This window comes from Equus asinus, chromosome 12 (assembly GCF_041296235.1).
Source record: "Equus asinus isolate D_3611 breed Donkey chromosome 12, EquAss-T2T_v2, whole genome shotgun sequence".
Lineage (NCBI taxonomy): Eukaryota > Metazoa > Chordata > Mammalia > Perissodactyla > Equidae > Equus > Equus asinus.
Window position 1 is genome coordinate 16,946,003 of NC_091801.1, and position 24,567 is coordinate 16,970,569.

The 24,567-nt window shown below is 34.8% G+C and overlaps 1 protein-coding gene across 10 annotated transcripts in view; it reads right to left on the reverse strand.

Annotated features, from left to right (window-relative positions):
* The window catches only part of C12H8orf34 (chromosome 12 C8orf34 homolog), a 371,097-nt gene that overhangs the window by 207,515 nt on the left and 139,015 nt on the right, over window positions 1–24,567 (reverse strand). For all 10 annotated transcript variants that reach the window (XM_070481128.1, XM_070481133.1, XM_070481132.1 and 7 more), the window contains one exon: window positions 19,402–19,568. In XM_070481128.1, coding sequence (XP_070337229.1) covers window positions 19,402–19,568 — 167 coding nt within the window. The remainder of the gene's footprint in view (window positions 1–19,401; window positions 19,569–24,567) is intronic.

Sequence of the window (24,567 nt, forward strand, 5' to 3'; positions counted from 1 at the left end):
TCAAAAATGAAATTCTTATGTATAAATCTAACAAAGTATGTACAAGATATATATAAGAAAAACTATGAAACTCTGATGAATGAAATCAAAGAACTAAATAAATGAAGAGGTATTCTATGTTCATGGACAGGAAGACTCAACACTATCAAGATGCCAGTCTCCCTAACTTGATCTATAGAATCAATGCAGTTCCAATCAAATCCCAGCAAGCTATTCTGCGGATATCGACAAACTAATTCTAATGTTTATATAAAGAGGCAAAAGACCCAAAGTAGCCAACACAATATTGAAACAGAAGAACAAAGTTGGAGGACTGACAGTACTCAACTTCAAGAATTACCATAAATCTAAAGTAATCAAGAAAGTGTGGCATTGGTGAAAGAATAGACAAAAAGATCAATGAAACAGAATAGAGAGCCTAGAAATAGACCCACATAAATATGGTTAGCTGATCTTTGACAAGGTAGCAAAAGCAGTGCAATGGAGTGAAGATAGTCTTTTCAACAAATGGTACTAGAACAACTGGACATCCACATGCAGAAAAGTGAATCTAGACATAGACCGTACACCTTTCACAAAAATTAACTCAAAATGGATCACAGAACTAAAGGTAAAATAAAAGCTATAAAACTCCTAGAAGATAACATAGAAGAAAGCCTAGATGACCTTGGGTAAGGTGATGTCTTTTAGATACAACACGAAAGGCATGATCTATGAAGAAAGAATTAATAAGCTGGACTTAATTAAAATTCACAACTCCTGCTCTGTGAAAGACAATGTCAAGAGAATGAGAACACAACCATCGACTGGGAGAAAATATTTGCAAAAATACATCTGATAAAGGACTGTTATCCAAAATATACAAAGAGCCCTTAAAAGTAAACAATAAGAAAACAAACAACCCAGTTAAAAAATTGGCCAAAGATCTGAACAGACACCTCACCAAAGAAGATATATAGATGGCAAATAAGCATATAAAAAGGCACTCAACATCATATGTCTTTAGAGAATAGCAAATAAAGTGAGATACAACTGCACATCTATTATGATGGCTGAAACCCAAAACACAACACTAAATGCTGGTGAGGAGGCAGAGCAAGAGGAACTCTCATTCCTTGTGGGTGGGAATGCAAAATGGGACAGCCACTTTGGAAGATGGTTTGGCAGTTTCTTACAAAACTAAACATACTCTTACCATACAATCTGGCAATCACATTTCTTGGTATTTATCCAAATGAGTGGAAAACTTATGTCCACACAAAAACCTGCACACTGATGTTTTTAGTACATTATTCATAACTGCCAAAATTCAGAAGCAACCAAGATGTCCTTTCAGTAGATGAATGGATAAATAAATTGTGGTACAGCCAGACAATGGAATATTATTCACTGTTAAAAAGAAATGAGCTATCAAGCCATAAAAAGACATGGAGGAATCTTAAATGTATATTACTAAGTGAAAAAAAATCCAATCTCAAAAGCCTACATACTGTGTGATTCCAACTGTACAATATTCTGGAAAAGACAGAATTCTGGAGACAGTGAAAGATCAGTGGTTACTAGGGGTTATGGAGGAGGGAGGCATGAACAGACAAAGCACAGAGGATTTGGGGGTAGTGAAACTACTCTATGATACTATAATGGTAGAGACGTCATCAGACATTTCTTAGAACCACTACAACATACAACACCAAAAATGAATCCTAGTGTAAAGTGTGGACTTTGGGTGATAATAACGTGTCAACGTAGGTTCATTTATTATAACTAATCTATGACTCTGGTGGGGGAATGTTGCTAGTAGGGAAGGCTGTGCCTCTGGGGGAGCATGTGGTATGTGGGAAATCTGTACTTTCAGCTCAATTTTGCTATGAACCTAAAAATTTTCTAAAACCTTAAAACTATTTTTTTACAAAAAGAAATAAAGTACTAATACATGTTACAACATTGATGAATCTTGTAAACATTAAGCTAAGCAAAGAAGCTCTTCGCAAAATACTACATAGTGTATTATTCCATTTATATGTGATACTGAGAATAGGTAAATCCTTAAGACAGAAAATACTCTAATATTCGCCTAGAGGTGAGGGAGTGGGGAGTATGAGGGACAAAGAGTCACTGCTAAGTGGTTTTCTTTTGGGGTGATGACTGTGTTCTAAACTTAGGGTGTGGGATGGTTGCACAACTGTGTAAATATAGTAAAAACCATTGAATTGTACACTTTAAATGGGGGAATTTTATGTCATGTGCATTTCTCAATAAAGATGTTTAAAACAAGAATATAAGCAGATTCATTTATAGTACTATACATTTTCAGTTGATACCAAGAACATTTTCAGGTCAAATTTCCACATATTTAGCTCTTTCTATCACAGGCAAATTGGTGAGAAAGGAAATTTCAGTGTATCAAACAAATGACAGTGCGACCACATTGGAAGAGTATACATATTCAAAAGTAGGAAATTTATCACCAAAGATCACATTCTGCTTTTGGAAGTGCTACTATGATATTAAAATAACAAGTCTGTGTCTGCTCAGAATTATTCAAGCATCATGCTTACAATAGGCACAGACTTTTGAAAACTTATTAGAGGTCATGCTAACGAGACATTTCCATAGCAAGTGATAAGATTGTCTTGAATTACTTCTTATACCTCATGTGCCCTTTACATGAAAATTAATCATTTTTGCTATTTTATTTTTTTGAATTCAAATTTACAGTGAAATGCGCAGATATTAAGTGTATAATGAATGTTTTGATAAATGTATACACCCATGTAATGCACACTCCAGTCAAGATATAAAATACTTCTATCACCCCAGAAAGTTTCCTTATGCTAATTCCTCACTGCCCGACCATGTTCTGATTTCTATCACCACTGGTTAGTTTTGCCAGTTCTTGAATTTCTTATGATTAAATTAGTATAGGATGTAATCAGTTGTGTCTGGGTTCTTGTGTTTGACATAATGAGTGTCTCTGTAGGCTTGGCTGCCATAACAGACAGTGGCTTAAATCACAGAAATTTATTTTCTCACAGTCATGGAGGCTGGAAATTCCAAGATCAAGGAGCCAGCAGAGCCAAGGTTTAGTGAAAGATCTCTCCTTGAGTTGCAAATGGCCACTTTCTCACTGTATCTTCATACGGCCTTTCCTCAGTGCATGCACATGGAGAGAGAGGGAGCTCTCTCTTCCTCTCTTAGAAGGCCACCAGTCCTACTGGATTACGAACCCTCATCCTTATGACCTCAGGCAATCTTAATTACCTCCTAAAAGTCCTATCTCCAAACACAGTCACATTAGGAGTTGTAGCATCAACACATGAATTTGGCGGGGGAAACAATTCAGTCCATAGCAATGAGATTCATCCATATTGTCACATGCATCAGCACTTAATTCACTTTTATTGTTGAACAGTATTCCATTGTGTGGATATACTGCAATTCGTTTATACGTTCTCCTAGAGATTTTAATTTTGATTGTTTTCTGTTTGGGTTATTTTGAGTAAAACTGCTTTCAGATACAAATATTTGTGCATACATGTTTTATTTCCCTTGGGAAATTGGCAGGCCATAGGGTAGGTACATATTGAACTTTATAAGAAACTGAGAGATATTTTCTCCAATGTCATTGTAAAATTTTTCATTCCCATGAGCAATTTTTGAGAGTTCCAGCTACTCCACATCCTTGGCAACATTTTGTGTTGAGGGTCTTTGATTTTAGCCATTCTAGCTGTTGAAGTGGTATCTTGTTTTAATTTGCATTTCCCTGATGGCTAATGAAGTTGAACACCTTATCACGTGCTCATTTACCATTTGTTTATCTCCTTTTGTGAAATGTCTACTGAAACCTTTTGCCTACTTTTATCAGGTTATTTGTCCTTTTAAAAAATTGATTTGTAGGAGCTCTGTATACATTCTAGATACAAGTCCTTTGTCAGATATATTGCATATATTTTCTCCCAGTGAGTGGTATGCCTGTACATTTTCTTTATTTTATTCTTACTTTCTTTTCATTTTCTGAGAATTTTGTAACTTTAATGAGGTCCAGTTTATTCCTTTTATCCTTAGTGATTTTTGGCATGTCTAAAAAACTTTTGCCTGCACCAGCATTACAAACATATTATACATTTCTCCTAGAAGTTTTATAGTCTTTGCTTTTATGTTTGGGCCCATAATCATTTCAAAGTAATTTTTGTTATGGTATGAAGTAGAAGGTCAAAACTCATTCTTTTTCTTTAAATTTATCTGATTGTTCCAGCATCAAAGGTTGAAAATATTATCCATTTTGTATCAAACTGCCTTGGTGCCTTTGTTGAAAATTAATTGACCACACATATTTCTGGACTTTAATGCATTCCATTGATCTGTTTTCCTATCCTTATGTCAATACCACATTGTCTTGATTATTGTGAGTGTTGCTTTATAGTGAGTTTTAAAATCAGATACTGTAATTCCACTGATATTGTTCTTTTCCTAAATGATTTTGGTCATTCAAGGTCATTATTTCCAAATAAATTTCTGAATTAGTTCATCAATTTCGTTTTTTTAAAGCCCATTAGGAATTTGACTGAGATTGTATTGGACCATAGAGATTTAATTTAATAACATTTTGTTAAGAATATTTATCTACGTTCATAAGGGATATTCATCTGTAATTTTCTGTTCTCTCAGTGTCTTTGTCAGGTTTTGGTATCACACCTATGCTGGTCTCAAAACAATCTGCCAAGTGTTCCCTCTTCCCTATTTTCTAAAAGAGGTCATTATATTTGCATATTTTCTTCCTAAATATTTGATAGAATTCACCAATGAAACCATGTGAACCTTAAGTTTTCTTTCTGGGAAGGATTTTGCTTACAAATTCAACTTCTTTAACAAATATTGAACTATTCAGATGTACAATTCCTCCTTGTTTTGTCTGTTATGATGTGTTTCGCTAGAATATTTTTCATTATATATAATTTGTCAAATATGTTGGCATAAAGTTGTAATATTCTTTTGTTATCCTTCGTGTCTGTAAACTCTGCAGAGAAGTCTGGTCCTGTATTTCATTTCTAATCTTGGTAATTTGTGTTTCTCTATCTTTTCCTTTGTTAAGATTACTAGGAATTTATCCATTTTGGCATTGCTACTATTCTCTCTGTTAGCCTCTTTTCTATTTCATGAATTCTTCTCATCTGTGTTATGTCTATCTTTCTACTCATTTGGATGCAATTTATATTTCCTTTTTAGATTTTTAAGGTCTAAACTTATATCAATGATTTTAAACCTCTCTTGTTCAAAGGTCTAAGCTTGTCTTTAAGCACAGCCTTGGCTTCATCCTCCCAAACTCTGTATGTTGTATTTTAATTATCATTTAGTTTGAATTATTTTCAAAGTTCCCTTTTGGTGTTATTAAAAAGTGTTTAATTTCCATTTAGAATTTCCCTAAATGTTATCTTTTTATTGATTTCTAATTTAATCCTGTTGTGACCAGAGCACAGAAAGTTGACCCAGCATATAGTCTGTCTTGATGAACATTTCATCCGTGCTTGAAAAGAATGAATTTTCTGCATTATTGAGTATACTATAAATTTCAATCTACAATAATGTTGATAGTGTTGTTCAAGGCTTCTATATCCCTACTGACTTTTGTCTACTTTATCTATCAATTACTGAGAGACTTGTATTAAAATATTCAACTATGATTACCCATTTATCTAACCTTTTTAATTTTTCCTTCATATATTTTAAAAATCTGTTTTTAAATGCATACATGCTTACAATTTTTATGTCTTTCTGATAAAAGTACTTTTTATCCTTGTGCTATACCAACTTTCTTATGCCTACTTTTTGGATGCAATATATATTCTTATCCTTTTACTTTCAACCTATCAGGTCTTAAACAGTAAATCTTATAGTCAGCATATGAGTCATACTTGTTGATCTAGGCTAACAATCTCTGCCTTTTAATTGGCGTGTGTAGTCCATTTAGACTTAATGTAATTATTAATATGTCTGGGTTTAAGTTTACCTCATGCTGTTTGTTTTCTATTTGCCCCAACTGCTTTGGCTTCCTTTGTTCCTCCTTAGTCAAATTTTAGTATTCCCTTTAAGTCCTCTACTAGCTTTTTAGTTAAACTTCTTTGGTTTTTTATTTAAGTTTTCTTTTCAATGATTGTTCTTGGGATAAAAGCAATGTATCCTTAACTTATTATAGTCTACTTACAATTAATATTGTATTACTTCTTATAAAAATGTAGAAACTATAACGCCATAATTCCATTTACTTTCATCCTTGGTACTATTTTTCATAGGATTTTACCTCTTTGTATGTTATAAACCCTACGCTACATTGTTTGTATTTTTGCTTTAAGCAGTCAGTTATCTTTCTAAAAGTCAACAAAAGGGATATAATCTTATTTATTATTTCTGGTGTTCTTAATTCTTCCTATACATCTTATTTTCTATCTGATATAAGTTCCCTTCAGCTTGAGAGACTCTAACAGTTCTTAGAGTCCAGGTTTCCTGGTAACATATTCAGTCAGCTTTTGTTTACCCGAAATTGCTTTATTTTGTCAATCTTATATTTTCTGAACTTGTATTGCAGGCTATTTTCCACCAAATTTGGAAAAAAATTGGACATTACTACTTAAAATATATTTTCTTTCCTATTCTTTCTCCCCTCTTTCTGGAATTCCAATTAAATGTTTCATTTTTTTATATTGTCCCATTGGTCGTCAAAGCCCTTTTCATTTTGTTTTACTTTTTTTTTAAGTTTCTGATCTTAATTTGGATAATTTCTGTTGACCTATTTCAAGTTCACTAGCACTTCCTTCTGCCTTGTTCAATCAGCTATTAATCTTGCCGAGTGATTTGAGAAATTTCAGATATTCTAGATTTCTCTCTGTATTGTAGACTTTCCTTTGGTTCTTTTTCTAGTTTCAATTTTTCTACTGAGATTTCTTATCTGTTTACTCCTTGTGTTCTTTTTTTTTAAGTCCATAAAATATATATAATAATTGCTTTCAAAAATTCTTTGTCATCTAATTCCAGCATCTGAGTAAAACGAGATCTGTTTCTTTGGTTGCCTTTTTGTCTTGATTTTGGGTCACATTTTCCTGTTTTGTTGCATGATTAATAAGGTTTTATCATACGTTGGACATTATGGTTGATTCTCTGCAGGAAAGCTGGTTTATGTTGTCTTCTGTAAAGGATATTGAGTTTTCTGTCAGAAATTAAATTATTGGCAGATCCCCTTCACCTTTGTAGGCATGGTTTTAGGCTTTGTTAAGCTGGGTCTATTTCAATAATTTCCTCATTCTTAGCAGTGGCTCTCAATTCAATGTGCAGTCCTTACTCCTAATGTTTGACTTTTCTAAGGTCTCCTCTGAACGTTAAAGGAACTTAAGAAGGTTCTTTCTCGCTGGCTGGGCTGGAATGCTGATGTGTCCCAGCTCTGTCTGACCTCTCTCTATTTGGTTCTCAGACACACGAAAACCACTCTCTCAGGTCTTGGGGAGTCTCGCCCTGTGCAAGAACAGCCCAGTTCTCAGCTCAGAATCCAAGGGAACAAACTGTTGACTTCTATCCACGCCTCCTCATCTTTTTTCTCTTGTTATACTGTCCAACAAATTCCAGCCACTGCAGCAGCACCAAACTCCAATCTCTTCCTCAGATCAGTGAAATCGCTACTCTTTATTCTCCACTTGAGTTCCCCTCCATACAAGTTGGCCAGGGAAGTGCTACCATGAAGAAAGCAAGGGTGAAACACAGGGCTCACCTCACTAGTCTCCCTCCCTTAAGAATCAAAGTCCTATGTTGCCTTTTGTCCAGTACCTTAAAAGTTGACCTTATATATTTTGTCTAGTTTTATAATCGTTTAATGTGGAGGCATAAGGCCAATACCATTTATTCCATCATGACTGGAAGAAGAAGCCTCTGATTTTAAATTTTAAACTATGTTTATTGTGTGAAAATTGCATATATATGCAAGTAAATATAAACATATTAATATAAATGTGCATTTTAAAGTATATGTATTGCATAATTAGTGTTTAATTCTGAGGCTTAGGAATCTGACTCTTGAGCACCAATATGTAATCCAGGTAAATTTTCTTTTGCAAGGATGTGTCCTTTTCTATGGTGTGAGGATAATAATATTGTTTACCCCATGGTATTTTTGTGATTATTAAGTAATGTACAGAAAGCTTTTAACAGCACAGTGCATACTGTAAATGCACATAAATGTTAATACTATTCTATGTATATTATGTATAAAAATATCTTTAAAAAATGACTAGAACATTTTAACAGTAATTATTTCTGGGTAATATTTATTTTGACCTCTGTAATTTCATGCTCTTTACATTGAATATCTACCTTTTAATAATCAAAAATAAATATTATTCTAAAGGAAATTTGACATTACGAGCTCCTAAAATTAGCTTATACTGACTTGTAAGTGCCAATACTTTTCCAGAAAAAGAATCATTCTTTGTTCAAATTTCTAAAATCTTTTTCTTATCAGGAAGGTAATAAACAACTAAATCATGTTGATTGTACCCACATTTGAACATTCAGTGGCAGAGGAAACTAAGAATGCTAAGATCATGAAGTTAAGCAAGACCAGTAATGAGATTTCTTGCCTTTTTTTAAAAACTTAGAATTATTTAAACCCTGATTATTAGAGAAAGCAATGATACAATTTAGAAAATAAATTTACAAATGTGTCTATTATGATGGCATTACCTTTATGGTTAGAAAGTGTGTTTTAAACAGAGATAGCATTTTTAAAGGAACAACTGTTTGTTTCTTGGTAGTAAAAGGAATAGCTCCATGAGTAAATACTCTGAATTTTACTGTAAAAGGAATGCTGCTTGTATTTTCGTGTGTGTGCATGTGAGGAGGAGTGTCACTGAGCTGACATCTGTGCCAATCTTCCTCTATTTTACGTGGGATGCCACCACAGTGTGGCTTGACGAGCAGTGCTAGGTCTATGCCTGGGATCCAGGCCTGTGAACCTCAGGCCACCAAAGCAGAGCGTGGGAACTAAACCACTATGCCACAGGGACGGCCCCCTGTGATTTTTTTTTTAATGTATGTTCTTCCGATTTTCTTCTTCTCAGTTAAAAGCTTTTATACTGGAAAATAACTTCTCTCACATTCTTAATTTTCCTTGTCAAAATAGACTTTCTTGGAGCTTGTTTAGCCCTTTTGTGTTTAGACTACATATGAGCAGAGATTAGTTTCTTATCTTAACCTAATTTCTGTAAAAAATGTCCTTAACTCAGCCGCCAAGATGTTAGGAATCAGACGGTACACAACATTAACAATGCTATTTGAGAAAGTTTCAGATCTCATAAATGTCAAAAGCCCATAAAAAGAATTTAAGAACATCAGATTGTAGCCTGGAGAAAACAAGAAAGAAGAAAATTTCTCCCCTTTCCTCTCTTGATAGTTTTGCTTATATTGTTGGACAAAGATTCTCTGAATTGTGAGAGGATAAGGGAATGCACTATAATACGAAAACGCACATAGCCCGCACCAGCTTGGAAAATGCATACTTCCTTGAGCTTGTCTTCTTATGCTGCCTATCTTACTCCCATTACAAGGTGGGATGCATGGGGCCAATAAAGTCTCTATGTTTCTACAAGCCAGATATCATCTTCTCCATGCTACAGAAGGACTGAGGATGTCCATGGGGCTGGCCCCGTGGCCGAGTGGTTAAGTTCGCACAGTCCACTTTGGAGGCCCAGGGCTCATGGGTTCAGATCCTTGGTGTGGACCTATGCACCACTCATCAAGCCATGCTGTAGGGGCATCCCACATAGAAGAATTAGAATGACCTACAAGTAGGATATACAACTATGTACTGGCACTTTGGGGAGAAGAGAAAAAGAAAAAAAACAGGAAGATTGGGAGCAGATGTTAGCTCAGGGCCAATCTTCCTCACCAAAAAAGAAAAATAAAAATTGTGTGCACTTTTCTCAAAAAAAAAAACCAAAGAACATCCATGACTGTAAATCAGGGAGGCAGTAACTGGTAACAAGAATAAATACATATAAGAGAAAATCAGACATATGTTTTCAGCTTTTCATACTCTCTAAAAATGTTTTAACATTTCAAATTGCTGAAAATAATTTCTTCAGTCAAATTATGAGAAAACTTTGAACATTATAATGTTCTCTTATAATGGGGGTACTGTCTTTAAATGGAGAAAAAGGCTAAGATTCTTTCCATATTGGGGAAAATTTAGGTTCATGTGACATGATCTTTTGAGAAAGTTGTGATTTTTAAAAGAAAGGAAAAAACTAGAATTAAATATCAAGTACAGGGTACTTGTTGAAATAATTTCTAAATATTTGGAGCATATTTGATATTGATAAGTCTCTTTATGATAAAAGGCTAAATATGTAAACTCATAAGATCAAATTCCTATGGTTGTACTTTCTTTTTCACATGTATGAAACTTCATGCAGTAGATCAAGACAGGAAAGGAATTGACATAAAAATGATATGAATTATAGTTACACATCTTTTTTTCTAGCTCTAATCCTTTATCAGATACATTGAGCACTTTACATGAATTATGTTACTTAATCTCCACAAAACTCTATAAGTATTGTTAAAATTCCTATTTTTCTGATGATGGATTTGATATTTGGAAGAAAGAAGTTACTGTTCTCAAATCACGGAATTAGTAAGAGACGATGGTGAAACTTGCAACTAGGGTGCCCTGAATACAAAGCTCATGCTCACTGGTGTTATTTCTAATACTATGCTATACTGTCTTCCACAGTATTAGAATTTTCATAAAATTAATTTAATAAGGTTAACTTAAATCTTCTTTTACCATATTAATAATATTCTACATTAAATTCTTGAAATATATTGTCCCCAAACAAATGTCAGTAACTAACAAGTGAATATGTCAGCACCTAAAATAGCTGGCCTAACACACCCCCTTCTGACAATTCTTGAAAAAGTAAATTTTAAAGGTTTTATATGAAATTTTAAAGTTTATATCCTGATGTAAGCAAATTCATCTAATATGAATATAAGGCAGTCAATCATCTTTTGCAGAAAAAAACCTAAAAAATTGAAAAGTAAAATAAAACCGCTAGACTTAATTTATCTCCATTAGAAGGCCGTCATATTTTCCCCACTGTGTTCTTTAGGACTCTTCCACTTAAAAGTTTTAGAGCAATTTTCAAAAAATACATTCATTTTTGTTAAGATTATTTTCTTACTGAAATTACTGAAAAAGAAACTCATAATATTTTCATTCCAAAAGAAATTCATATATATTCACATATAAACATTTCATATTTTGAAAAATGTGTTTATATAATATCTTTAAAAATACTGAATAAAGCTTTACTTCAAAAAAACTGTTGTTTTTAACTTACTGAAAATAATTCGCAAGTTTTGTGACCACTTCTGTTAATGTGTATTCAGTATTCAACTTTAATAATTTTAAGATATCTATTTAGAGATGATTAAATAAGATGTCACTGTTATTGTAATACATGGAAATCTAAACAGATTACTACAATTATACAAGAAGTTTTCAACAATTCAGAAGAAGAGTTTTAATACCTCTTTAACATATCTATTGTTTTTGATGTTAAAATGCAAATAATTGCTGAATTACTTACACTTCTTTGCACATTTTCAACCAAGGAAAAAAATACAATAAAGTCACGATTTTGCACCACTTTCAAATGGCTCTTACCTAGAGTACAAAATTAATTCCAAAAAAAATTAATTCAAATTCAGTCAAATTATATGAAAATCATTACCATGGCTAAACAAATCATCTGATATGTAACATCACCATTTTATTAAGTATTTGAAATGGACAAGCTTATTTCAAAAGCAACAAAGCCCTCATAATATTTAACACTGATTTTCAATTTGTTTATACAATGAATTCAATACCGTCAAAATTGAGCTGTTTCAAATATATCCATTCTTATCAATATGACTGAAAGAGTTTTTAAAGCTTGTAGATTTTCAAGACTTTTATGGCTTTATTTACACAGAAGCATGTAAACATACAGTACAAATTTCTAGTTATTTATCTCCTCCTCATCTCTCCCTCCTAATCCTGCTCCCAGACCCACTTTTGTTAGTGGAGATTCACGTGTAGGCACAAAACATTTGTCTTTTCCTCCTAGAACTTATACAGTTATATGGAAGAAAATTAAAGACAGTGGAGTACCTTGCCATATAGCCTGAACTAAATCACATCCATGTTTGCTCTTGCTTAAATATTCATGTTCAAAATAAAAGACAGAATGCTTTGTATTGATATAGCAAATATTTTGGCTTGCAAATGCATTTGTAGCTTTACCTGCTTTCTCTTCAAGCCTTTGATTTTATTGTCTTGTGGGAAACATCAATTTTTACTGTTAGTAGGCAATTTCTCAAAGCTAAAGAAAGCTCTTGTTTTCCTTTGCTTTTAACTAGACAAAATGTATGAGGGTTCAAGGATATAAATTTATTTGGAAGAGAAGTTTTGAATATAAATGCTGGTGTCTTTTTTCAAATATTCCTGTTAGGCATGACAAAAAGGAAAAAAAAATTTAAAAGCACTCTGAGAGAATATCCCATTTTTATTCCCACAACATCCTTGCGTGATAGGAAGGACAGATGTTGTTACTAGCATTTTACAATTAATTACTTGTCGCTCAGGGCAGCTAGAGGCAGCACGAGGGCGGGAGCTGGTCTTAGAGTTTTAACCCAGTGCTTTGGCCATAGACCACATACACCACATACCACGTGACTCATGCCTCTACACAACTCTCAGGGAAAAGCCACGGTCTAAAGATGAAAAAGCACATTAACTTCTGTTATTGCTATGTGCCAAATAATTTGTAACTTACTGCAAAGTGAGGAATATGAACCAAACAACCTACCCACAAATAAACTGGAAACAGCTATCTTTCAAACAAAGGAATTTTTGCACAGGTTTACAATTGAGATGAAGGACAATTGTCAACAATTTGTTTACGGGTTAGGATTTTATTTTCACTCTATTGACTTTATTCTGCTATGCTGATCTACTTTTAACATTGGAAACATTTTTTTAAAGAAAAAGAGAGCAACATTTCTTATTAAATCCATAAAAGTAAATCATGTGGGATGATGTATATTTTTGGTGGCATGCAAGTTCATATTTACTTAAAAGGCAATCTCTACAAACAAACCCTGGTTATTATTGCAAATGTTGTCATATTTTGCTGAATAGAAACACAAATGAAGAACGAAGAGAATGAAACCCAAATAGAACTCCAATGAAACGAGTCCTTCTAGAAGGCAGTGAAGGGGCCTATGAGTCACACCTAATGAAAGCAAAGTAAGAATCTTAAACAAAGGTTCAATATGGTAATATGACAAAATAGAATCTCAACAAAACAATAACCTCAGATCTATGCTAGAACCATTTCATAACATATTTTTTCTACACTAAGCAGTTCATTTTACAAAGGCGCTTGTAAAATATGAGATCAGGAAGGAAGACAGATAATAAAGTAAGACAAACTGCATTAACCAAAGCTTCTCAGCAAGACTTTTCCTTGTTTCCAGGAGATACTTTCAAAGAGCTTGTTTAACTCAGAAATCTCTATTCCATGCTCTTTTTGTTGTAAAAAATTAAACTTTCTATAATGTTCCTCTTGCTTCGGGATGTATTACATCAAATAACAAAACGTTCACTGACCATCCCTACTAGATTAGAGTTTCTCATCGTATGTTCTCCAGATCACCTGCCACAGACCCTCTTTAGGACAGAAAGAAGGGTATTCCTGTTGAAAATGTTGATTCGTGGGCTGTATCCACATCTAAGGAGCCAAAAATTAGGGGTGGAGGGCACTGAAATCTGCATTTAAATAACCTCCTCAGAAGATTCTTAAGCAAAGAAATCTTGAGAATCATTCCTGAATGGTTAATCCTTCATGGAATATGTCTGTATTTGCACAGATCTGAACTCCCAGGAATGTGCAGAGCCACTTTGTAAGCACAGAAATTAATAAACTTATGAATGAATTAATGGACTAATTGAGAGCTGAAGCAAAGGCCTACAAATTGTTCGGGTCTATTAGATGCCAACGTTCACTAGGTTCACTGTTCTCTCAAGCCCAAAGAGGTCAAGGTAGTTAGAAAAATACCAAAGGCAATATTCCTAGCGCTGCATATTAATATAAACTAGTACTGTTCACATGGCAGGGGCATGGTATTCGCTGAATGAAAAAATGTGTTTGAGTGGATTTTCTCAAATGTTGTCACCGTAATCTGGAGAGACAAGCACATTCAGCTTTACTCAGGCCACACTTCAATGAGAGCTCACTTGGGTTTGTGCCCACAATCATGGCACTAAAGCAAGCTGAAGTCAGAATTCAGAAATATAGGACAAAACTCTACAACGGGGGCATTTCTTAGAACTTCTGTTATAGCGTAAAACGTGGCTTAACAGGAGGAAATATTTATTATTTAGCATGTTTAAGATATTTTCATACATCTGGGTGAGGTGCTAGTTTTTCAATTATACTAATTTAGTGAACATTTAAAAATGTACCTGCCGATTTTCTATAATGTTCGGTTAATTGTGGTCATTGGTTGCCAGTACAATCACTGGAATTTTTGAGACTATTTTATATTTAAAAATGAGAGCTACTTGGATTGACGTGATTTGGAAGATATTTTATTCAGTATGTTCTAGATTCAGAGCACTAACTTCAGTGGTGCTCAAAATTGTTATATCTTAACACTCCACAAATTTGGATAATTTAACCTCTAATATGTACCAATTCCATATTAAGTTACTTTGGTACTATGCTGAACAAATTTCTAAGCAGTATTTAAAGCAACCTTACAGCCAATATTAAAAGATCCATAAATTTAATTTTGAAAGTCCTCAGACTTTTTAAAAGAATCTTTTCTACCAAGAATCTTCATTTTAAAGTGACAGCTTTGTTATCCTGATGCTCCCAATGATCACCACTCAAAGGACACAGAGTCTGCATGGATGTTTCCCTGTGCTTCAAACTATTCAACATACTTTAGATCATTACAATACAGGTAAATAGAAAGGTAAGTGATAGATTTTTTTTAAACATTTAAGGCCCTCTCCCTTTTTTTAACATCACCAAGTGACAGCATCATTTCTCCTTAGGTAACATGCATGTTCTTATTTTACACATATGGTGCTTTCTGCTTTAAGAAGCCTCCAACTTAAAAAAAAAAAAAAAGCACAACAGAGCAAAGAGTGAATGTTTACTTTATAAAGGTTGGTCACAATGCAAAAACATTTCCCAAAGGATCACCTTAATGCAGTGAGTCCCTCTAGAAAATTAAGTTTATATTTTACATAATTTGGTAAGATGTGAGGGTTTTAGAAACTCAATTACTGTATTCTGTAAAGAATACCAGTAGAATTAAACTTGTTCTTAATTATTAAATTTAAAATAAATAAAATATATTTGCAATCACCTTTTTTGGTTTTGGTAATACAACTTTAGTTTTAATTTTTATATGATTATGAGCTAAAACCAGAAAGTACAAAGCATGACTAATGCTGTTTTTTCTTTTTTAGCATCTCTGGAATGTGATTTTTAGGTATTTGCTTCATTATCAATTTTGAGAAAGCCTAAACAAACTTTTTCAAGTAATATTCCATACTAAAATGCGTAAGAAAAGTAGTTGTGCCTTTCAAGTAAATCTGATGATATTTTAAAATGAGTATAAATTATATAGACAAAAATCAGACTCACAATTGCAATTAGCATTTCATCAAGAATAAGATGAAAAATGCACGTAATGTAATGAAAATGGACTCACATTTACAAGCTGAAATATCTTGTAAACTAATGAAGTTCCTTAAACTCCATGAAAGTTAACAGAGTGAAATACACAGGGATTTTCATAAATCTCTTGTTGCACTATTATAATTTGTCTTTCCACTTTTGAAAAATTATTGATTTTAATCACTTTAAAAATATGTAAAGATTCTTTATAATGTTTTATTCATTGTGGTGATTAATTTCCAGCATAATTACTAAAATATTTGTGAATAGATTATATTTGAAGTTGAGAACTACTTAGTTTGAGGTGACTTGGCAGATATTTTATTCAATACCTTCTATAATCAGGGCACCAACAATTTCAGAGGTGCTTAAAATGGTTATATTTAAAATTACACAAATTTGGATATTTTATTCTCTGGTATATATTAATTCCATATTAAACTACTTTTGTACCATGAAGTTATAAGTAGTATTTATAGCAATCTTACAGAAAACATTTAATCTACTTAAAAAGTCAGAAACGCCTCACTATAATATTTTCACACGCCCAAAACACTGAGAAAAGAAATCCACAAATATACAACTCAACAACTGTGAAGAATTAGTATTAATTAAATATTAGTATGTCTTAACAATGCTAGATTCCTTAACAAACAAAACAAGGGTCAATAGTTTTACTAACTTCTAGCTCAATTAAAAGACTCCATTTTTCCCTTCAAATCAACTGATTTTACTGAGGAATAACCTTTTATTATATTACCATACTTTTTACTTTTTTATCACTTCACAAAATGTACAGACTGCTTCCCTTGGATAATAAATAAATTTTTCAGTCAGTTATACTTGGTATAGATAACAATCACAAGATAAACGCTTAAAATATACAAGCTACAGCAAACTCATTCTATACAATGTTGTATATTTAAAAAGATATTTTAAATACCAGATATCTCTGTTGCATTTTACAATGATTCTATGTACTAAAACTTGATTTCAAATAAATTTTCGAGAACTTAGCATTAGTATTTTCCTCAAATATGTATAATCACATATGTTTCTCTGGAATCAGAGTTTCAAAAATATTGTCTTAAATTTTTTTTAATAACACAAAAATAATGTAAATCTAATATTAAAAGAACGAGGAAGGTAGATAGTATATAGTTTCTAAATCGATTTTGGAGTATTGCATCAATTGGTGTAGGCCTTGAAATCTAATGGAATCCAATGGAATATTAACAGAGACACACACGGCTACTGAAGATGTCAGGTCTTAAAATTGAACATCTTAACAACCACTTTATTTTATACCCATATTCACTCATTACTATATCATGACGGAAAAATTCTTAACTCCTCTATTAACTGAAATTAAGCATGTACATGTTTGATTGCATATCAGAGATGAGCCATCACCCAGATGAGACCCAGCACTGGTACATCACTAGTTGCTTGTGCTGACATAGTTGGAATTACATGGAGAAAGTCCAAACTTCCAATTATCTGTGATTTTTAAATTTGCTCAGACCAAAGGCTAAAATATCTAAATGAAAAAAAACATAATAAGGACCAGCTATTAATTGCTCACATTAGATAGTCTCCAAAACCCAATCCTCTGGTGTTCAGCTTGGGAGACCAGAGACTTCAGAACAGAGGAGCTAAGATGTAGGGGTTACCAGCACTGAGTGGACAACTGTGTGTCCTTAAAGAATCCCTTGCTATCACTGAAGTTAAATGAGTTCCCCCACTCTGACTGGATGTTTCTGAGGCTATCAGGAACCCCAAATGGTGTATGCCTGGATTTCTTCCAAAGACTCTCTTTGCAAGATAGAGTCTAATTGCCTTCATATGATATCAGCTGACTATGAGCTGTCATTTAAAGGAAAGGAGAGAGAAAGAAAGATAACAGGACAACCCAATGTCAACGTACCAAAACGACAACATTGATGTCATTTGGGCAACATCCTGCCCCTTCCATTGACAGCTGCTGTTCAAGATTTGCCCCCTTCACTGTTACTGACCAAAGCAGGGCAACAATTTACAGGTACAGTCATGGAGCACAATTGCAGAACAGTCCATTCCTATGAGAGCAAACCTACAGGGGTAATGACCCCACTCCATCTGCTGAAGTTGTACCCACTTGTCCTCTGGGGCTCACCAGAGGAATCAGCTTCTCTAGGCCACATTCCCTGATCACCGTACCCTACTTATGCATTAGGTGTTATCATATATACGGCTGCATGCTTAATCAAATTGGCACCTGTAGCAAAAACTATTAGAGTGATGTATTTTCATTTTTATCTTGAACACGAGACTGTAAAGTTCCTGCAAACAGAAACCATGATTATTTTATTTTTATGTCCCCAGGACCAAGCCCAGAGCTCAGCACATAGTAAATGCTCAGTAAATGTTGGCTGAATGGAAGTTGAATCCACCACCATATCTGGCACATCAGCCACATTAATGATTTGGAGGTAGGGAGAGAAGATTCCTTAAAAAATACTCAGACTTAATTGTTCTTAAAAGACGAACAGCATGAAGTGAAATTGCCATGACACAGTCTTCTCAATGCTGGAATGAATGCAGTTATTATCACATCAGAAAACATCAGTGAACCTGCCATCACTGATCTTTGTAGGCCTATGCATGAAGACCAATATAATTTATTATAATGATCGTATTTTATTGCCATAAACACTTAAAGCCCAGGAAGCTGATTTAAGGGAAAAAAAAAGAATAAAAAAAAAGGCTGTATATTTCTGGGACTCCTTTTCTTATAGGTTAAACTCATTTGAAACTTTCAAATGATAACATTATTTATTCACTTTCTAATATTTTGTTACAAAGTATTTGAAAATTGCCTAATTATTTAGAATAGAATAAGTGACATGACTGAATTAAAAACACATTGTTTATATGAGGATCACTCTCTCTGAAATAAAATTTCATTTCCCCTTTTTTGAAAAAATGGTTTCCCAAAGGGAAGTTAAAAAAACTACTATGCAGAGATTTCTGATGAAACAAAGACAAATTTCCTTCATTAAAAGATATATAAGGATTTCCTACATATACAACATTAATAAGGTTTTCATGAAAGTGATGGGCCTATTAAAATACTGAAATCTCTGCAAATTTTCCTGTCATTTATGGAAGACATAAAACATTAATACACTATTTGCTCCTTTAAATTTTACTCTACTTTTCTAAAACATCCTTGAAACAACAGGGGGACATCTTGCAATGAGGGCTGAAGTTCGTACTTTGGATACATATTTTATAGACAAAAGATGTGATCAAGGCAATCATAATCAGAGAATAAAGCAGACAGACTTGAATTTTTATCACAATGGCACACAGAATAAAGCTTGATTAAATAGTCAGAAGGTAGAGTGCTGTGTATACAAAGCACAAAATACAGTCTCATAAATACTTCACATGCTTAGGTGATTTCAACTCAGTTCTTACATGCAACTTCATGAAAGTCTAATGTAAATAAAAGTACCTGTTAAAGGGTTTCTTTCCCCTAAGACAAAACTCTTCAAAACTTTTAAAATCTCTTAATCACTCCACATTTTTACAAAGCCAGAGAAGAAATAAAGAAATTATTAATTTTTAAAATTACCCAGCAATTCCATTGCATCATCTTCATTATCAATATCTTCTTCTGTTACAGATGGGGTAGGGCTGTGGACAGACTCAAAAGAATCTTGAGAAAGCATTGCTGCCAGAAGCTTCTTATGTTGCTGTTGCTGCTGTTTTAATCCTTTAGTCTTGGGCTCCACCTTTAAGCTGAAGAAATATTTAAATGTTAATTTTCAATGATGGGGACATTACCAATTAGCCATGGTAAGTAAAGAAAATCTACAAATTTTCACTCGATTACTTTGCTATGCAAATTTATGGACAAATTAGTAAAATTTTCCCCAAGGATAATGGATATATAGACTGTCTTTTTTCTTAGACATCTTCAGGTACCTCATTAACAATTTCTGAGGTGGGTACAGGTGAGGAATATGGAAAACTGAAACTCCTGCCCCATTTAAGGGGGTAGATACAAATCAGCTCCTTCCAATTGTTGCCAGGTGGGAATTAAAGCCCACTGTTCATGGATTTCCTGATTTTTTTTTAAAGAGGAGGTAGAAAGTCCAGATTATTGTATGAAATTCCCTGATTTACAAAACATATGCATGCCAAGCAAAACACATGTAACAGGATAACTATTTTAACATAATATAATAAGATTTTATTTATTTATTTATTTATTTAGTGAGGAAGATTGGCCTTGAGCTAACATCTGTGCCAGTCTTCCCCTATTTTGTATGTGGGACGCCACCACAGCATGGCATGATCAGCAGTGAATAGGTGCTGCATAGGTCTGTGCCTGGATCCAAACCTGCAGACCCTGGGCTGCTGAAGCAGAGTGCACGAAAACTTTAATTTCTATAATTGAAATAACTTTCCTCACTGGTCCTATCATGCTGCTTAGCTCTGAGGGTAGGAGTGGGTAGGAGGAGAGATGGAACCAGAATTGGCAAGTAAATGTCTCTCAGTTTCTTCCAGTCTAAAAAGAGTCTTTGTACATCTGGAGAGGTTTCTTGGTGATAAAGCCAGCCTCCTTTGGGTAAATTCTCAGTCCTTCATTGGTCTCTCTCCTAACTTCCCAAGACAGTGTCTGACTGGACAACTTAGCCAATACTGGCCAAGTCCATGTGGCAACCATATATAGTTCTAAAAATTGTCCCCAAGTTCTTCTCTATAATTCAGTTTCTTTCCATCTTATTGCCCCAAGGAAGGAAATGGCAAATGTCACCTCATGAAGGAAAAAGTCATGATATATAGAGGAAGTCTCTCTCAGGCAGGATGGATAGAGAACCCCTTCTAAAGGTACTCAGAGGGAAGGCCCAGAGGAGAAGGTTCATGAGCAAGAGAGGAGGTTACATGTATTGTCCCCACCCCCACGAGGCCAAAACGCAGAGGAGGCTTGGTAAAAAAACAACCAGATGAAGTTCACAGCACAGATCAGAACATTTCGAGCTGTCTTAATGAAGTACCAGGCTCAACACTGTCTAAGAGGAGGTTAGAAATGGCAAAATGACATTGTATGTCACCAGTGGACAAAGGTCAACAGCTCCACCTCACTGTTCACCTCAAAGTTAGGGTGGATTATGATAGAGAAGATCAGGGGAAAGTGGGGTGGAAAAAAGTCTAAATGCTAGTTAATAAATGTAGAAGGAATGACAGACTCAGAATATCACCATTTTGCAACTACCAATATAGCAACTGTTCAGGCAAAGGTCATCAATGGGACGGGTGCTAACACCCTTTGTTGAAAGACTGTTGGGGAGAAGGACTGTCAAAAATCTCAAGGTATTTTCCGACAGATTACTTTTGTTTTTAATTGAAATTTTTTTGATGCTTTGAAATAATTATAGATTTACATGCAGTTGTCGGATATGATACAGAGAGATCCTGTGCACCCTTTATATAGTTTCTGTCAGTGGTAACATCTTATAAAACTGTAGCACAATATCACAACTGGGATATTGACAAGGATACAATTCCCCAATCTTATGCAGACTTCCCATTTTAATTGTACTCATTTGTGTGTGTATGCTGGTGGTGTGTATTTAGTTCTAGACAATTGCAGCACTTGTGTAGGTTTGTATATTATGTATCCACTACCACAGTCAAGGTAAAGACCAGGTCAGGCACCACAAGGTCCCTCGAATTGCCCTTTTCTAACCACTTACAACTTTCTTCTATAGCCCTCCTTTCTCCATCCCTAATGTCTGGTAACCACTAGTCTGTTCTCCATTCCTATAATTTTTTCACTTCAAGAATGTTATATAAATGGAATCACATAGCATGTAACCTTTTAAGATTGGCTTTTTTCATGCAGTATAATTCCATGGAGATTCATTCATGCTGTTGCATGTATCAATAGTCCATTCCTTTTCTGTGTTGTGTAGTATTCCACGGTATGAATATACTTCAGTTTATACAACCATTCACACGTTGAAGGACACCTGGACTGTTGTAAGCTTTTCAGCTATTATGATAGAGCTGCTATGAACATTCATGTGTATGTTTTTGTGTGAACATAAGTTTCCATTTCTCTGAGATAAATGCCCAAGAATGCAATTGCTGAGTCATATGGTAGCTGCATGTTTAGTTTTATATGAAACTCCCAAACTGTTTTCCAGCATGACAATGACATTTTACATTTCTGAAAGGGTTATCAGTTGAGAATAAAGATAGGGGAGAAGTGTTTGAGGTTTGAGGAGACAGGAAAAGGCATGAAATCATCATTGAGGAGAGTGGACATATGAATGGACCAGGCAAATGCAGTAGTATCTTTGGGCAGTACCAATGACCTCCTGGAGTTTGGTGGTCATGAATTCAGGGACATCGACCAGCATGGCCTTGTGTTCTTCCCCAGCCTCTGCTGGTTCAGTCAGAGAACAGGCAAAGAGATGAATTTAAAGAGGGTAGAGTTTTACCACGAGAGGAAAACAAAGGAAAAGAGAAGGATAGATTCCAATGATGGGCCAAGGATAAAAGCTGGATAAAGAGAAAAATGAGGAACAAGGTGAATGGGGGCAAGGAAAATTTGGGAGAACCAGTGTATTTTGGGTCCCAGTTAAAGTTGGGTACCAGAAGGAATGACCTAGAAAGATGGGAGGTGGTAGTCAGGGAGGGAAGTACCTGAAACTGACATTACGGATTTGCAGTTAACGCTAATGAGAAAGCCTAGCATATGACAGAGGGAATGAGTGGCTGAGGTAGGATGGAATTCAAGATGAGTGGTAAAGGGTAAATAAAAGAAGGAGAGGCTAGCTCTGGGGAAGAATCGCCAATGTTTATACTGATTTCACTAAGACAGGAAGGGTGTTGGGGAAAGTGAGAGCAAGCCAGAAGCTTGCAGATTCAGAGAAAGAGGAGTGACCTGGGAACTGGGAAATTACTGCTACAAGGAGAGGTGGAAGATTACCACGGTGGGAAAATGCAAGATTTAGAACTGGGGATTTTCTTAGGGAGAAGGGAGATGCAAGGTACACCTCTGTCTTCTTCAGCCCCACAGCCAGTGGACTGCAGAAGTGAAAACTGCACCATCAGACAAGAAAATAGCACCCTGCTACAGGAAAAAAAAGGGATCTTAATGCAGACAAGCAGTGAGTGAGATGGGGAGAGGGGGGTTTGAGGTCTTTCTAAGAGCACTAGGGTTCTGGACTCCCTCTTATCCAGATTTTGAATGTAAATCTTAATGACAATGGGATTCTTAGAATTCCTCCCTGAAGAAAGACTGCACAGCAAAGCATTTAAGCACACAGAATTTGGCGCGAGAGAGCCTGGCTCCGCCAATTACTAGCTATCCAATCTAAGCCCAGAGATGTAACCACTCTGGGACTTAGTTTCCTTATTCCTAAAATAAGGATAATAATAATGTTTTCAAGAGGAGCAAATGGGTTAAGATATGTAAAGTACATACAGCAGTCACTAAGTGGTAATTAATATGGTTATGTGTTCAAACAACACAATGGGAAGCATCCTAGATATTTAACATGTCTTTTCTTGAGCAGTAACATCCCACATCCCACATAGAAAGGGAATCAAAAAGAGGCCTTATGAAAAAGAATAGCAGTTAACATTTCAGAGCAGTGTTAATACACCCTAGGACTCCATTTCACTTTGATTTAAAAGGGTAAGTTCTAAACCAGGATCAGATGGAAAGGGACAGTTTAAAATGGCCAAACCACCCCACCTCCGGCAATGGGCCTGCCTCTCCAAGTGGAGCCCTCTCCTCCCTTTGGATAGCCTGCATTGTAATCATCCTTTGCTCTCTCCCTCCTGACCCCACTCTTCCCCGGTGTCTAACCTTGCTCCATTTTGTTTCACACTCTGTTTCTAAACACAGGTTGGCAAGTTTTATCCGACCCCAGGTGCTCTCTTTGGTGGAACACTGGATGATTCCCCTCTTGACCTATCTCCTAAGCTTGTTCGATTCCCCGTCACAGCCCAGTAGACAGAATCTATGCCCTTTCTCTTGACGCCAGTCAGAAATCAAAGGGTTCTCCAAGCATTAAGGCCCAGGTGATTGAAGAGATCATAAAAAGTTTACACTTAATTGTTGCATTTTGATTTATGCATAAGAGCTCTGTCTTTTTTTTACATGTCTAAATGTGATATTGTTATAATTAATTTAGCAGACATTTATTAAGCGTTTGCTTATAAACCAGGCATTGTGAGCACTGAGCCATAGAAATAAGACAGGTTTCCTTGTCATGCTCCTCACTTTAAAGCAAGTACTTTGAGTCCAAGACGTTTTTTTCCATATTAGTCTCACCCAGTACCTAGCACATTATCTTCTGTTGATGCTCAATAAATATTTAATAAATTCACTTGTTCTTTTTGAACTTTTTCTTTTAGACTAAGTAAAATAAAAATTAATTTAAGCCGATGTATATGAGTCTTTCAACCTGAGAGAGATGAAAATCCAGGGAAACAGAAAGACTGGTAGTGAAATAGAAGAAGGGAAAACACGTAGATCAGAATGTGGAAGATGAGGAAGCAATGGCAGATTAGAAACGCATAACTCCTATTCGTCAGCCAACAATGACCAAGACCATTTTGTGAAGGTTGAAGCAAGCGTTTTCTTTAGTCTCATTAAAATTCATGGTTTAGTCATAAAGATAGTGCTGGGCTACGAGACCTCGACCTCATTAAGTCCAAAATGTTGTCTGTCTAGTAAGATTCCATCTATGAGTCTATGAGTCCCATGACTGGTAAT